The sequence below is a fragment of the Schistocerca piceifrons genome, chromosome 4, assembly GCF_021461385.2.
Source record: "Schistocerca piceifrons isolate TAMUIC-IGC-003096 chromosome 4, iqSchPice1.1, whole genome shotgun sequence".
Lineage (NCBI taxonomy): Eukaryota > Metazoa > Arthropoda > Insecta > Orthoptera > Acrididae > Schistocerca > Schistocerca piceifrons.
Window position 1 is genome coordinate 21,848,756 of NC_060141.1, and position 17,840 is coordinate 21,866,595.

A 17,840-nucleotide genomic window follows, 5' to 3' on the forward strand; every position below is an offset into this window, starting at 1 on the left:
CAATACAACTTACTAGTGTGTTAACTGAAGCAGTAATGAAGGAATAGTTATGGGTTTGTGTGTGTAAAACAACAACGGGATGTACAAAACAATGTTACTTATGATTGACGCACTTTGCACACAGATGCGCCTGTTCGAGGTTAACTTTATCTGGTTGTTCAGAATGTTAAGTCCTCCTAGTACAAATTGTTGTGCAAATCACATAGCACATTTTTTCTTATAGAGTATCCATTAGTACCTGTACCTTAATATAAAAATACCTGTGCCTTTGAGCCAGTTGCTATATTGCAGTTACAGCATATTTATGTAGAATGGGTCCTTCATCCCCCCTCCCCCTCCCCCCCCCCCCCCCACACACAGATAATATAAAGAGACTTCATGTATTATATTATTATTATTATTTTTAGATGATACAGCTGGCAGTGTAAGGCAAGATGAGTCACAAACTGGACCCTTTGCAAATGTACTCTTCCGTGAAATTCACAAGAATGCTTTGCTGAGAAAACTGACAGTGGAGAAGAGAATGGGAGCATTTCCTAAGGTAATCTAGTTGCTATTAGTTTACAAATGCCAGGTGAAAGATAAAAATACAAATAACAAACATGTAGAGTGAAATTTTCATTCTGTAGTGGAGTGTGAGCTGATATGAAACTTTCTGGCACATTAAAATTGTGCGTGGATGGAAACTCGAACTCGTGACCTTTGCCTCACGCAAGCAAGTGCTCTATTGACTGGACTACACAGGCATGACTCATGTTCCAACTTCGCAGCTTTACTTCTGCCAGTACCTCAACTCCTGCGTTCCAAACTTCACAGTTCTTCTGCAAGACTTGTGGGGCAAGCACTCCTGCAAGAAAGGTTGATGTAGAGGTATGGCTTGTCCACAGCCTGGGAGATGTTTCTGGTGGGAAATTTTCATTCTGCAGCTAACTGTGCACTGATACAGAACTTTGTGGTACCTTCCAGGTTTCGAGTATTGTCTGCCACACAGCTGTAATTTGCCAGGAAGTTTCAACAAATACTTAGTTTCTAAATTCTAGTAAGTACTGAGTAATTTGACGAAAAATTTGTGCAACAGTTGAGATTAATGTTACATAATGTCATACTCTTGTCTAATTATGGATAAGAAAATGGGACTAAGGGTATACTACTACGTACAGAAAACTGAATGGCTCACCAGAGTCAGAATAGGGTCTAAGTCTCTCCCCAACTCAGGAGTGCAAGCTCTGTAGCTCCTGAAGGGATTCAAGATGTCTGTGGTGAGATAAAAGAAATTATTTAGTATATCAAGGACACAGAAATTTAACACTTTGATTGCCCATCCTGTTAGACAGGACACACAAATTTCTGTAGACTGCTGATCCCTTCATTTGACAGGGTATGATATTTCTCACTTTTAAGTGTGAAATCACATATGTTGATGGGCTTGATTGGTCTTCATTGTGTTGCTAGAGACATCTAGTTTCTAAAACAGCTATAAAAATTAAGGTCAAGGTTTACAGGATCGGCAGGCAGTGTTAACTATGATGGAGCACTGGAATTTGTTAGTAGGAAAAGGAAGAGAAGGAAAAATGGTAGGAGAATATGGACCCAGGGGAACAAATTAAAGGGGAAGCCACCTGGTAGTATTTGGCACAGAGGACAATTTATTTTATTGCTAACACTTACTGTGAAAATCACAAAAGAAAATTGTAGTTGTGGAAGAGACCTGGAAGCATGTCAAGATGTATAGCAGACATGGACGCTGATCACAATTTCTTAGTTGTGGAATGCAGATAAAAACTGAAGAAACAGTGTAAGGAGTTAGTAGCCTGGATAAGTTTAAATATCCAGAGTTTGGTGAGGATTTCAAAGGGAGCATTAGGCAAAAACTGACTGGGATGTCCAAAATAAGTAGGTATAATAGAAGATTAATGGACAGCTTTGAGAAATAAACCGGTAAAACCAGCTGAGGGATATTCAAACACTTGGAATCTTTGAATAAACACACAATAAATTTAATTGCTAAAAGGAGAAAATACGAATGTATGGAAAAATGAAGCAGGCAAAAGGACATATTTATCTAAAATATAAGACTGACTGCAAGAAAGCTGCAAAGCAGAAATGGCTAGAGCAGTTCAAAACTTTAGGAGCATGCTGTGCTATAGAAAATGTAAAAGTTGTGTATTGGAAAGTTAAGGGAACTGTTGGAGATAAGAGAGGAAGCTGTATGAACTTAGAGAGCTCAGATGGCTGTGAACATTGAGCGCTTTGATGGCTAGCCAGTATAAAGCAAAGAAAGGAAGACAGAAAGTTGGAGGGAATATGTAGAAGAGTCGTATAAAGCAGATAGAATATGAGATGAGATGCAGGATGCAACATTGTGCAAAGAATTTGACAGAACACTGAAAGATCTGAGTCAAAATTAGGCATCTGGGGGAGACAACATTCCTCCAGAATTATGAAGATACTTGTTAGAATAAACCATGACAAAATTATTCTGTGTGGTACGCAGGATATAAGACATGGTTGAAGTAGCTCCAAACTTGAAGAGTGTAGTAATTACAACATCAAAGAAGACATGAGCTGACAGTTGTTGTGAGTATTACTGATATAATAGTTTAATAATTCATTGTTGTAAATTCCAGCAGTCGTCTACAAGAATGATGGAATGAGTGATAGAAGCTAATCTGAGGTAATACACTGTGTGATCAAAAGTATCTGGACACCCATAAATACATAAGATTTTCATATTAAGTGCATTGTGCTGCCACCTACTGCCAGGTACTCCATAGCAGTGACCTCAGTAGCCATTAGGCGTCGTGAGAGAGCAGAATGGGGCACTCCTCGGAACTCACAGACTTCGAACTTGGTCAGGTGATAGGGTAGCACTTGTGTCATACGTCTGTATGCAAGACTTCCACACTCTTAAACATCCCTAGGTCCACTGTTTCCGATGTGATAGTGAATTGGAAACTGAAGGGACACATACAGCACAAAAGCGTACAGGCTGACCTCATCTGTTGACTGACAAGAGACCGCCGACAGTTGAAGGAGGTCATAATGCATTATAGGCAGATATCTATCCAGACCATCACACAGGAATTCCAAACTGTGTCAGGATCCACTGCAAGTACTATAGCAGTTAGGTGGGAGGTGACAAAACTTGGATTTCACGGTCGAGTGGCTGCTCATAAGCCACGCATCACGCCGGTAAATGCCAAATGACACCTCGCTTGGTGTAAGGAGCATAAACATTGGACGATTGAACAGTGGAAGAATGTTGTGTGGAGTGACGAATCACGGTACACAATGTGGCAATCCAATGGCAGGAGATGGGTATGGCGAATGCCCGGTGAACGTCATCTGCCAGCGTGTGTAATGCCAGCAGTAAAATTCGGAGGCGGTGGTGTTATGGTGTGGTCACGTTTTTCATGGAGGGGGCTTGGACCCCTTGTTGTTTTGCATGGCACTATCAAAGCACAGGCCTGCATCGATGTTTTGAGCACCTCCTTGCTTCCCACTGTTGAAGAGCAATTCGGGGATGGTGACTGCATTTTTCAACGCAACCGAGCACCTGTTCGTAATGCACGGCTTGTGGCGGAGTGGTTACATGACAATAAATCTCTATAATCGACGGGCTTGCACAGAATTCTGACCTGAATCCTATAGAACACCTTTGGAATGTTTTGGAATGCCGACTTCGTGCCAGGCATCACCGACCGACATCGATACCTCTCCGCAGTGCAGCACTGGAGTGGTTACATGACGATAAATCTCTATAATGGACGGGCTTGCACAGAGTTCTGACCTGAATCCCATAGAACACCTTTGGAATGTTTTGGAATGCCGACTTCGTGCCAGGCATCACTGACCGACATCGATACCTCTCCGCAGTGCAGCACTCCGCGAAGAATGGGCTGCCATTCCCCAAGAAACCTTCCAGCACCTGATTGAACATATTCCTGCAAGAGTGGAAGGTGTCATCAAGGCTAAGGGTGGGCCAACACCATATTGGATTAAAGCATTACCGATGGAGGGTGCCACGAACTTGTATTTCATTTTCAACCTGGTGTCCGGATACTTTTGATCGCATAGTGTATCAGTGTGGATCTCAGAAAAATGCTATACTGATCCTACAACTTACCTTAGGAGTAAGGTTGAAGAAAGGCAGGTCCACATTTATAGCATTTGTAGATTTTAATAAAAACTTTGAGAGTTGTTGATGACTTTGTAATTCTGCCAGACATGGCAAAGGGCTTGGAAGATCAGTTGAACAGAATGAATAGTCTTAAAAAGAAGGCTAATAACAATGGTAGTAAAACATGATTAATTTAGTGTTGTCAAATTAAATCAGGTGATACTGAGGGAATTAGATTAGGAAATGAGACACTATAAGCAATAGATGAGTTTTGCTTTTTGGGCAGCAAGATAACCATACACAGCAGAGGTGAAGAGGATGTAAAATGAAGACTTACAATTGTAATAGCCTTTACGAAAAGGAGAAATATGTTAATATTGAATGTAAGTGTAAGTAATGGATGACATATTTTCTAGGAGATTCCACAACTGTTGAGATATTTTTAAAAAGTTTTATTATTACAATGTCAGTTGCACAAATCCACACTCGATTACTAATGATCATCTTCAAGCCTAAAAATAACAGTAATGGTGACATATTAAGATGCAGTCAGGAACAGTTATAAGACATTTGCACATAAGCTTTTGCCCATACCCATCATCAGAAAAAGAGAAACACACACCATTCATTCACACAAACAAGCACATCTCACACACACAACTGTGAACTCCAGCAGATCAGGCCACAATGTTCTGGCCCAATTTGCTGGAGTTAGTGGCCATGTGCGTGTGAGGTGTGCTTACTTGTGTGAGTGAATGGTGTGTGTTTCCGTTTTTCTGACAAAAGCTATGGCTGAAAGCTTATGTGTAAGTATCTTTTAATTGTGCCAATCTGCAACTTTTAAAGTTTCATCTTTACAGTAAGTAGCAGTCTCTCTTTTCTCACTTTGTTGATATTCCTACCCAGGGTTTCCATTGTCTAACTATTTTGTTAGATGGCATAGAAAAATATTTAAAATTAAAGACATTAAAATTATACCTGAATATTGAAATTGCATGTCTAGATATAAAATACATGAAACAATATATGATAAATCACAAGAGTGAAAAGTCACAGTTCTTCAAAAAGGAGAACGTAATCAAAGTTGCACAATAAAGGTATACTTGTGAGCAGATTCCATGGCATCAAGCATTCACTGAACCCACTATTCAGAATGAATCCATAATCGTGAATGATGGTTAGGGGAGGGAGGAAGGTGGGAGGGGAGAGAAAGTACTGATATGTGTGACATTAAAATATAACAAAAACTGTCTGAAAGAGGTAATACTGGAAGAAGCAGCAGCTCACCACCTTCTCTACAGCCCCAATCAGTGGAACAAGGCATTAGCAGCTCGCAGCACTTGCTGCCATTGTGGCTGCGAGGCAGTGTGGCTGCAAGCAAACTGAGCCAAATGTGCATTTGCACAACACACATCAGATGCCTTTTGTTGGAAACTGCATCACCTTATGTATTAATGTTTCATTCCATTTTGATTTCAGATCTGAAGGTGATTGAAACTAGTGACCAAGTGTGAATTTCTGCATATAGGACTGTAGTAACAACTCCTTTTAAAAATGAAAAATAAATATTAGGAAGTGTACGGAAGTGAAACGTAAGTGATGACAGTACAGACAGAAAGAGAAGAGTATCATTATGAATGTGGTGCTACAGAAGAGTGCTGAAAATTATATAGTTAGATCAAGTAACCAATGAGGAGATTCAAATAAAAATGCTACAGTCATTGCACAGCTGTTTATATTGGTATGACTACCAACCAGCTGTCGACCAGGGTGAACAACCACCTAGAAAACTTTGGCCAAGAGCAAAGTAGACCACCCTATGGCAGAACATGCAGCTGAATGTAACTTGGTTGGTTTCAATGGCCCCTCTCCTCCACCACAAGCTTTTCTGAAATGTGCTGGTGAAAGTTATTCTTACACCACATTCTCCACTCCTGTACTGGACTTTTCTGTTTGGACACTATTTGCTCAACTGTAGATCGATAAGATGGCGATGCTCTTTGCGTCGTGTATTTAAGTAGAACATGAATACAGCAAATGATCTAACTAGACATGACTGTTCAATATGTGTAATTAAAATGAATATATAGATTTTCAAGAAAATGAAAGCACAAGATTACACTTCACAGTTATGATCATGTTTATATTGAACTTTGCAAAGCAACCTTACAAACCAGAAGCACAATCCAATGTCATGTACAAAGCCAACATTCTCGTTCAATTTAGGATGGAAGAATTGGAAACAAAATCGAATGAAATAAACTTGAAAAATTGTGCAGTAACCAGCTTCTCAGTCCCTGATAATTCATGCTCTCTCGTAGCCTTTCATGAAAATTGGCATGCCGAAAGATAAAAAGTCTCAGCCTGTCATTTACCTTACACGGTGACACAGAATTCACCACAATAAATTAACTTGGAATCTAATGTGTCATAGCTCTCCACATGAACAAATAATTTCGCCAGATCGGTGTGTTTCTTTAGATATGGCTCCAGTACAAAGCATGTCCCAATGCTAGAAAACACAGAAAACAGTTCTCCTGTGAAGGCAATACTATTCTCTCCAGGCTGACTTTATTTTTGAACAAGGAAGCCACATGGCAGTATCTGCCGCCAAGGTACATGATTAACTGAACGCCAACTGCTTTCTAAAAACAAGGTTTCCTGTGCAGTGGTTCAGCAAAGAGCTTACAAACAATTAGAATCAATGCTAGTGAAGCTGGCTGCCTTAATATGTCAGAGATAGTTGTAATATGAGTATTATAGATCTCGAGAAAGAAAATAGGCCATGAGAAAATGAGTCAACAACAGGCACCTTCCTGTGTGCACAAATATATGTTGCAGCTAGTTCACTTGTTGTTGTTAAGTTATTGCTTTCATTAAAGTAACCATCAGATCACCTGTAGCAAGCACTGTAAAGGGGGATGGCGACTAATAGAATCACAGCTGAATTAGATGGAATTCCAGCTAGTAATGAGTCAAGATTTCAGCATCATCATAGTCACTACTATAAGAAAATGTATGAATGAATAATCATAAAGTTTGTCTAAAGCAGTCAGACAGTATTTCAATTAATATTGCCTGTCAGATTCAAAGAGGAACCTTAGCAGATCTGATGGACTAAAAAGTGTGCGCCAGAAGGAACTAATCAGTCCCCTTGAGTCCTTTGACAGGATTTAATGTATGTTTGAGAGCCCTGTTTGTTTAGAAATGCTATTCTTCTTGAGCATTGAGTGGAACATTTACACTGCTATGGGCTTGACCTCTCTCTTGATATGTTCTCCCACTATTGCACACACTGTTGACTGGGAAATGGTGAACAATTTGCAATTTATTGGCCATGTCCATATCTAGAATTGCTTACTAATTTCACAATGCCTCAAAAGAAGCCACTGAAAGCGATGTGCACTAACAATTAACAGAAAGCTGTACAACCAGTTGGATGAGTTTGAACATTGGGACAGCATCTGGGAACTAATGAATCACAGCACAAACAAGATGCACCCGTTCTAAAGTTCAGCTCTTCTACAAAGACTTTGTAACCAATGATGGAGTACATGGGATTACTCAGAAGTCACGAGCAGGTATGCGGTTTGGGCAATTCATCTCTGGCCTTGCAGCCTTTCAAGTAGTGAGAGCCATATGCCACCAAATTATAAAGTAGGCAAGAAGAGAGCAGGGTGTAGAGCAGAATTAGTCCTGCGAATTAACACTATGCACTGCACATCACAGTGTCATGCTAGTCCAGGAACCACATGTAAGGGACTTCCACACATGACCACACTGTTGGGCACCAGGATGCCAAGACAGTGATCATCATTCTTACAGTTATGCGATGAGCATCCTGTAACAATGGAGTGGTGTAAAGCTCATTGCAAGTGCATTATCACCTGCATATACATGCAGTACTCCCACATGATTGATCCTTACCTTAGTAAATTAAGAGCTGTAGCAGTGTACAGTCATGACACATATCACATAATGGTAGTTAATGTGAATATCAAATTGGTGCTTTATCGTAGCAGCATGTCAGATGGACAGGCTGTAATGTTGCAAGACTTGATCTGAGAATTGGACCTGACTGATCAATAAAGGACAGCCAAGCTCATTTGTAAATAGTACCAAGTGCAGAGACCAATATAGACATTCTTGGCAAATTGGGTAGCAGCTAATAATTATCTCGAGAGGTTAAACAACACCTGACCACCTGTGACAGTAGTATCATAATCTTTGATATCAGAACAGTAAATGTAAATTCTTCATATAGCGAAGGCAGTAGTGAACTGGATGGCTATGATTTGAAGAGAGCAAGTTGTAATGCACTTATTGCTAAACTAGCTTCCTTCGAATTAGATAATTTACGAGAAAACGTAGACCTCCGGGCATGTGCTCTTACAGAGCTCCTTCAGCGGCCACGTGCTTGTCACATGCCGAAGAGGCAAAATACGGCTGTCCCTAAAATATTTTGGAATAGGTAGCTGGCAGAGCTGTGTGCAAAAGTCCTTAATGCAAGGAGGAATTACCACTGCTCAAGAAGGAGGGACAAGAGAGATAAAAGGTTAAATATATTTTGGCATTGTAAACAAACGTATAGAAATAAGGTCTGAGACACTAAGAGGGAGTACTGGGAGTTGAGTTTGAGTGAATATCTGAAAAAAGACCTGTGGTGTCATCTGTACAAGTTTCTTACTAACAAAATTAAGTCTCTCACCAGCCTGTCCATCCTTCCAAGTATGATGAACTAACTACAAATAGCTGGAGAAATTCCACTGAATATTTACTAAACATTCTTTTGCCAGATGCCCATGCAAATAAAGAAAGTAACCGTCAGTCAGTGCTCTGTACTAATGACAATGCCCCACTCCTGTTTGTTGAGAAAGAAGCAATAGTAATGATAGTCACACTAAAAATGTGATAGAGCGCTGGGTCTAGATGGGTATCCATTCAGAGGCGATACAGAAAGTAAGTCCAGTCGTAGTGCCATTCTTAGGGTGTCTATTGAATGAGGCATCAAGACAGGGCTGGGTACCAGAGACGTGGAAATCTGCATGTGCAGTTATCATAAAGAAAGGCCTTGATAAAGATCCCATGTACCCAAAGAGCAGTAGACATATATGTTTAATAAACACATTAGGGAAAGTTCAGTAGTGGCCACTCTGTGAGTATTTTGAAGAACACAGAGCGCTCCAGGGTCTTCCACAAAGGTAAATTGTCAGATTACACCAGTAATGAGACTCTCTAGATTGTAAACAGGGGAAACAATAAATATTGTGAAGTAATTATGATTGATATTGCAGCCATATTCGATACTCTGTGGAAACCTGCGATGTTCAATCACCTAAGAAGTCTCTGCAAGAGCCACATGGGCAAATGGCTTGCCAGGTGTAAACAATGAAAGAAAAAATACCACTAAGGGCTGTGCACATGACTTGATACCTAGACCAATATTTTGGGACCTGACAGTTGAGCTCCTGGTGGAAATGCTGTATGGGATTGATGAAATGAACGGAGTTGTGCCTTATGCCGATGCTATTTTGGTGACAGTCTATGGAGATTCCATATGGAAGCTTGAAGAAAATGCAAACCACCTGCTTTCAAAAATGCAGTGTTGGTGCAGTGCACTAGTGCACAAAGACAAACAGACAGACATGACAGTTTTATTAAGTAGAGAAGATTAAGTTACATTGTAAAATTAGTACTTTCATACTGCATTATGAGAGTTAAGAGAAAAAATGTATGCACTTGTGCAGAGAATTATCAGTGTACTGAATGTATTGTATGACCTGCTTGAGACACACAAGGAGGCAGGTTTTATGATCCCAATAAATAAATGAAATAAAATAAAATAAAAGTGTAAATCTCTGAACCCAGTAATCAATTTTGTTAGCACTACATTAATGTTGAATTATATCAGAGGAACTTGTGCAAGGTACGCCATATTGCCTCATTACTATTAAGTGTACATTTAAAAAATGTTAACAGATGGTATAAATTTTAAATTTTGCAAATAAATTATTATAGATTAAAGTCATTTACAAAACTGAAATAATGGAGGAAGTAGAATTCTTAAAACATTATTTTTTTCTGAAGGAAGAACACCACACATTCAGAAAACTGCAGGGTATTTCCATCCCCTGTACCTAGATGTGCCCCCCTCCCTGTTCTCTCCCTCCCTCCCTCCCTCCGTGTGTGTGTGTGTGCGCGTGCGCTTGTGCGCTCTCTCTCTCTCTCTTCTCTGCAGTCCACATACGAAATTCAACACACTTTGCAACTAAACATAATTTGTATTGATGTTCTCTATCTGATCAAAAGTATACAGGTGCCTATCAGTAGACATTAATAATGGATTCATGTTTGCCTTTATGACTGCTTAAACTCTGCTGTTAGGGACATTTTTGGTGAGATGTCGGGAGGGATGTCAGCCCATTCTTCAACAGCCGAAACCAGGAAAGTTGTGATGTTGGATGCTGGGGACTGAAGTGATTTTGACATTCTAACTCATCCCAAAGGTGTTTCATTGGGTTCAGGTCGGAACTCTGGGCAGGCCAGTCTATTTCTAGAGTGTTACTGTCCACAGAACCACTTTGGCATTTTCTCAAGCGTAGTAGGGGACCAGACCCTAATCTTGAAAAACACCTTAATACCATGACACCACCTTCTCCACACTTCACTATTGGCTCTATACTCGATGGGCAGGTAATGTTCTCCAAGCATTCACCAAACCGAAACCATTCCATTAGATTGCCACTGTTTCATCACACCAAATCACGCATCCACAGTCCTGTGGCATCACGGTTAACACCAACTCGAGTATCGCTTAGCATTGACTGCAGTAATGTGTGGCTTACGAGGGGCTGCTTGACCATTGTATCCCTTTATTTTTAGCTTCTTAATGCACTGTCCTTGTTGTAGGTGGAGTGTTGGAAGCACTGTGGAACTCACAAATGATTCCTTGTATTGAGTTCATGTGATTTTACAACAACCCTTCCAATGAAACTTCCTGGCAGATTAAAACTGTGTGCCCGACCGAGACTCGAACTCGGGACCTTTGCCTTTCGCGGGCAAGTGCTCTACCAACTGAGCTACCGAAGCACGACTCACGCCCGGTACTCACAGCTTTACTTCTGCCAGTACCTCGTCTCCTACCTTCCAAACTTTACAGAAGCTCTCCTGCGAACCTTGCAGAACTAGCACTCCTGAAAGAAAGGATATTGCGGAGACATGGCTTAGCCACAGCCTGGGGGATGTTTCCAGAATGAGATTTTCACTCTGCAGCGGAGTGTGCGCTGATATGAAACTTCCTGGCAGATTAAAACTGTGTGCCCGACCGAGACTCGAACTCGGGACCTTTGCCTTTCGCGGGCAAGTGCTCTACCACACAGTTTTAATCTGCCAGGAAGTTTCACATCAGCGCACACTCCGCTGCAGAGTGAAAATCTCTTTCAGAATCTGTAATTGGTTTTGCAATAAAATTATGTTTACTACGTGAAAAGACATTGGAGACCTTAATTTAAGACCAACCCTGTACACACGTTCTGCAGGTATGTAAATGCAGTACTCCCTGCCTCCTGTTGTAGTGGCGGGTCTGCGTCTTGTGACATGTGCTGATCAATTCCTCATTACATAGGGGTGTCCAGATAATTTTGATCAGCTAATGTATGTTGTATGAAACAGAGGAAATTGAAGACGTCATTACTTCATTGGCTAAATAGGTAAATCTTTTTAAGCATTAATATGTGTTAGTGGACAAAAGCTTTCAGCAGATGCGGGTCATTGACTGAGTAGTTTTATCTCAAATGATTTGTATATGTAAAAATGTGGAACCAATCCTGGCTCAGTGTTGTTCAACCCAAGCATTGGGTTGAGATCAGATGTTCCTTCTGCCCCCTCTCCCCTGTAGGTTCTTTAATACGAATGTAGACCTGGCAAGAAACCAACTCTAAATGATTTTAAATTGGCATAATATTTGTTGTGTTCTTTGTACATCACTTAACTGGGCTATTACAAATTAGTTTGTCAGAATTAGAATTCACCCTGCAGATAACTTCATTTGAATCTGGATAATTAAAATTGAGCCTGTCAGTTATAAACTGCTTGTACATAATGTGTTGGAAAAAATCAGTTTTTAAGAAAATAACTACAAAAACATTAGTACAAGGGTCACCTTTTGAAGTTTTTACAAAAACATTCTTTTTTGTACAAATATTTTATTGTTTCTCAAAATGTATGTCTATAAAATTTTTACACTTTAGCATGTGTTTGAACCGATTCCGGAAACCTTTTTCCCACAGATGTCATTACCTCAAAAACATGATTTTGGAAGGAGTCCTTGAGGTGATGAAAATTGCTGTCTACCCTTTATTCAGTGACACGCTGGAACAAAAATAAGTTGTTAGGTGATAAATCGGGTGAATCTGGGCAGTGAGGCATTAATTCCATGTTTTCTTCGTCAAATTATGAATTATTTGACGTGCTGTGTGACCACTAGAATTGTCTTGATGAAGCATGATGTGACATTTTTTGATTGTCATTACTGAATTCATTGAAGATTTGTGACAAACAAATTGTTTTATATCATTTAGAATTAACTATTCTTTGATACTTTAAAATGATTATCACAGCACATCCAGATTAACTTAAGAAACAAGCGATCATTCTCTGTCAGTTCCAGCTTCACTGTGGAATGCTTGTGCAAAATCAGATGTTATGTAGTTTTCAGTGGGCTTGAGGATGCCTGTCTCGTGGTAGGTCAGGTACCGTTTGTTTTGAGTTGTGTTGTGCATAGCATTGAACAAAAACCAGTTTTGTTCGGCCTCCATGAAATTCAGTGTTGACCAAAGCACAACCATGGTAATGAAATTTTGCGAACCAATTGCAAACAATCTTTTCTGAAGTTGGTTGATAACACTAGTTGAATACAGCAAATTGAGGTATTGTTGTTGAGTTGAACCTTTACAAAAATCTTATGATCTCATGAAATCTTCGTTTCCTTTAAGCTCTCACTGTAAACAAACTACTCAGCAACTTTATGAGCTATCATTATTTTGACAGTAATAAATGACAAATTTTAAAACAGTAATGTCCCATCTCTGTCACACTAACTAATGGTTGTTTGTTAAAGCTTGAAAAGGTGACTCTTGTACTCCTTATTGTTGCAAACATTTTATCATGGCATATTTATTCTTTCAACAGAAAGGTGAACGCGTCTGGGTTGTTTTTTGTGTACACGATGATTCGGAGCCACTACTTGAAATTTATAACTGTAAGAACAAAGCTGTTACTCATAAGCCAGACTGGTTTGTCTCTCTCAGCAACTGCTTGCATGTTTCACCTACGATCTGTCCCCAAGAAGATGAATATGAGTTTGTAATTACCTTGAGTTCTGATGTTGTCCGTCTTACAGCACCTTCCTGGTAAGTCTTCCTTCCAGTTTCTTCTGTTATGTGATAAATGTAATGATGAACTGCTGCTAATATTATTTCATTTAGGAACTGTACTTCATTTTCATGCCCACAGTTTGGCGAAAATTACACTCACTTCAGTCATCAGTAATGAGAAATAGTTTCCCTGTTATAAATTTGGAGAAATATTGCTTTCAGTCCTATAAAATAATCAGACTGCTTGCAACTGTTTACAGCATGTATACACCTGTAATCAAAATGTTTGCTTATCAGTTGTTTTTGTTTATTTTTTAATTTGCTGTCTGTGATTCGGTACCAGGGCTCCTCATTACGAAAAGTTTACATTAACTAAGAAGAATTTTTCATGTCACTGTGTTGTTAATACTAAAAAGAATTTTTCATGTCACTTTGTTGTTAATAGTTAAGTAGTGTAAAAGAATGGATCCATGTAATTTTTGTATAACTGGTTCTTTTATTTTCTTGTGATTGAATGTAGGGACTTAATGATGGAATGGGTGGAATGCATAAGCTCAAAACTACGGGAAATGCACATACTGTCTCCACGTGAAAATGTATACAGCAAAAACCCAGAGACAGGGCCTCGACTTCCATTAGCACCTACACGTGATCCCAACTCGCCACTTCCACCACCACCTGCAGGCCCTGCCACAGCTGTACCTGGTATTGAACAAGTTGCCAGTACCGGAGGAGGTAATGAGCGTTGTATGTATAATATGAACATGAAATAGTGAGTAATCCTTGAGTAACAAGTGATGTTAGTAATTACTTGTGTTATTGTAATGAAAAGAATCGAGAATTTAGTGTTGTTGTGATAAACAGTTGTGAAGCCAGAATTACTATTTCCTTTGATACAACATTTCGTAAAGAAATTGCGAGGATATTCCTGCGTGAGTCATATTGATTGTATGCCAGTGACACAGATGTGCTCGAGTAATGTGCATATGTTTGAAATAATTTTATGATTTACATTTTAGTGATTTGAGTGGTAAGGTCCAGCTGTATCTCGATTATAGCTTTTATTTGGGATTCACATGGATGTTGTGTTGCCTGTCTTTCAGATATATTCACAGTCCGATAATGTGGGATAGATTGTGCAGGGAGAGAAACAATTTGCCCTGTGTTACATTGAAGGCCAGGATCGCCTGGGTGAAATATCAGTGAAACAGAAACTATTTGTCTGTCTGGTGCGGAGATGCAGGTAGCCATACGTAGGTTTTGAAGAAAGGAAGTGGGGAATCACATAGTGAGGTCTTTCATGTTATATGCTGGACCTCCTTAAAAGAATAGCAATATTATGTCCATTTCAGAAGTTAAAAAGTTTTGGAGGTATGTTAAAAGTTTGTAACCAATGCGAGAGATCCGCCGTTTTCCTTTGCTATCTGGTCTTACCAAGTGAGGTTAACAAAATTATTGAGTTTAGAAAAAGTTGATACTTCCACATGTTGTGATCGTACATTACAGCTTGTTACAAAGTGGTTATATTTTTGTTACTGATCATAATTATTAAAGTGCTTTGAAATTAAGTAACCCATCACATTTTCCTTAAAGAGTTTGGAATGGAAACTGTGTATACTGGATATGTTAATTTTGGTGCAATGTGGGCCATACGTTGCTCTGTATAAAATATGGCAAAAAGATAAAAATTGTTTTTTTGTATACATCTTAGTCGAGGTTAACATTTCATTACTGTTTGTTTTAATTTTCCTTAGGATTCAGCTGCGCACAGGATGTGACAAATCCACTGTCATGTTTGCCTGTTGGCTGCCTTCCATTTGTCTGAAATATAGAAGTTTTACTTACGTAATAATATCCAGTTAGTGTTACTGCTGATAATGTGTTAACATATTCACAGTCTAATATTACTTATATGTGCCTGTTGGTGATGTAATCTGTGTTCATGGCATATAAAATTTTCTCAGATTAATTATAAATAATTTGCCAAATGCCTTGCCATTGTGGTAACACCAGTTCCCATCAGATCACCGAAGTTAAGTGCTGTTGGGCTTGGCTAGCACTTGGATGGATGGCCATCCAGGTCTGCTGAATGTCGTTGGCAAGCGTGGTGCATTTAGTCCTTGTGAGGCCAATTGAGGAGCTATTTTACTGAGAATTGGTGGCTCCGGTCACAAAACCAGAGGACAGCCGGGAGAGTGGTATGCTGACCATATGCCCCTCCATATTCGCATCTGGTGACACCTATTGGCTGAGTTTTAATTATAAATAATTTAAGGATTAAAGGTAACAACTCGTTGAATAGCTGAGGCTCTGTGTTGTCTGTTGGCACATGTACAAGACTGAGAATGTCACTAGCTTTTGGGCAGATCCTTATTTAGAGGTATAGGAGCACACATACACACAAAAACACCTGTATGGTGCATTTTGCTTGTTGACCACATTCTGTCACCACTATCACCACCACATTCAAATCCCACGTGCCGGCTCTCTCTCCCTCCCAGGTGGCGGCTGCCCTCACTGAACCCTCACTCCCAATCCCCACCTCCTTTCTCACCTCACCAACTCCACCTTGCATAACCTCTCTCCTCAGTCAACTGCAGTGCTTTCGTATTACACTCAGCCAGTACAATTCAGCCATACAGATTGTAAGAGTCCCGTTAATCCAAACTAATTGGGACCGGACCTTGTTCGGATTACCGATTTGTTCGGATTAGCCAGAATTATGGTTACGAGTTTCTAAAATGACGTATGCCAAGTGGATAAATAGGTACACCATGGTAACAAATGGGAACAATGGCTCACTCTCACTCCCTGCCCTTGTAGTTGTGTATTGTTGAGACCCTTGTAGTATCTGAGGTCAGTGCACTGCAAGTTGGCTCGCAAAGCACTTGGTTTTGTTAGTTATCAATCACTGGCAGGCGTAAGACTTGCATTGTATTTGTTCAGTTCTAGTGGTGTACGTATTTTTGTCAAACAGAAATGTACAACGTTAACTCTCAAAGAAAAACTGAATGCTTTGAAGCAGATAGACAATTGGTGAGAATGTATATAAACTGGCAACAGAACTGGGTGTTGGTAAAGCAACCATTTGTGATTGGAAGAAGAACTCTGAGTGAAGCTTGGATCAATCCTGTGCAATGCCTTCAGGAAAAACACTCGAAATTCGGCAGACTTTGAAACAGGCCCAGTACAATAAAGTGGATGAAGCTCTTTTTCCTTTGGTTTAAGCAGGAAAGAGAAAGGGGAAATCCTTTGAGTGGAGCACTGGTTCAGGAGAAGGCTGTTTACCGGAAAAAGTTAATGAATGGTGATGAGTATGAGTTGGTTGGACAGATTCGAAAAACGCCATGGGATCCGTCAGCTAACAGTTACTGGAGAGAAGCTTTCTTCTGACCGTAATGCAGTGAAGGAATACTTGGGTGAGCGTGAAAAAAATGATAAGAGCGGTAAAGTATTTTCCCCAAAGAATTTATAATGCTGACGAGACTGGCCTTAATTTTAAGGCATTGCCAACAAAAAGCCTGGCATCAAAAGCAGAAAACCATGCCCCTGGTTTTAAAATGTGCAAAGACCGTGTGACTTTATTAGCATGCAGCAATGCTGCTGGTGATCACAAGCTGCCTTAAATGCAGATCGGCAAATCTGCTAGGCCCATAGCTTTTCAAAACTGCAACATGAAGCCCCTCCCTGTATATTATCACAACAAGAAAAAAGCATGGATGAATGGTAAGCTGTTCAAAGAATGGTTTCATGGCCAATTTGTTCCCTCTGTTCGGCGGTTTTCTAAGGGAAATCATTTGTCTCTCCATGCAATCCTTTTGCTTGATAATGCACCATCTCACCCCAGCACCGAGGAATTATGTGATGAAGAAATTGTGGCAAAGTTTTTGCCACTGAATAGTACACCACCTCTACAGCCGATGGACCAGGACGTACTGCAAACATTAAAACTGATTTACAGAAAATAATTTTTAAGAATGCTAATCCAAGATGATTGCAGTAGCCACCAGAAAGATCGCAGGAGGCGCACATCGGCACGGCGCGTCACGGATGGTAGTTGCTGCAAGTAGAGTCCTGTCCTCCAGAGGGCACGCGAGAATTCGGACGCGACCTCTGCCGGCGTAACAACAACAACAACAACAACTCAGGCAGCACCGGCCGTGCCCAGTGAGTTAACATCGGCATGCCTAGGACACTGTCCCTGTCTACGCTAAGTGAAGTGCGACGTAAACGTGAACAGTGTTAGTACACAATTGGCGACGAGTAGGGTCGTTCTTTCACGTGTTGCGTCATTGTTCAGGTTTCGCAGCTTATCCATGGCATGGAGGATTTAATGCGGGTTTTGG

General features: G+C 40.1%; 1 protein-coding gene across 1 annotated transcript in view; it reads left to right on the forward strand.

The window, feature by feature from the left end:
• LOC124795397 overlaps positions 1-17,840 on the forward strand; it is a 128,093-nt gene that overhangs the window by 16,335 nt on the left and 93,918 nt on the right. Inside the window, exons 5-7 of the mRNA XM_047259412.1 lie at positions 408-541; positions 13,310-13,530; positions 14,015-14,229. Coding sequence (XP_047115368.1) covers positions 408-541; positions 13,310-13,530; positions 14,015-14,229 — 570 coding nt within the window. The remainder of the gene's footprint in view (positions 1-407; positions 542-13,309; positions 13,531-14,014; positions 14,230-17,840) is intronic.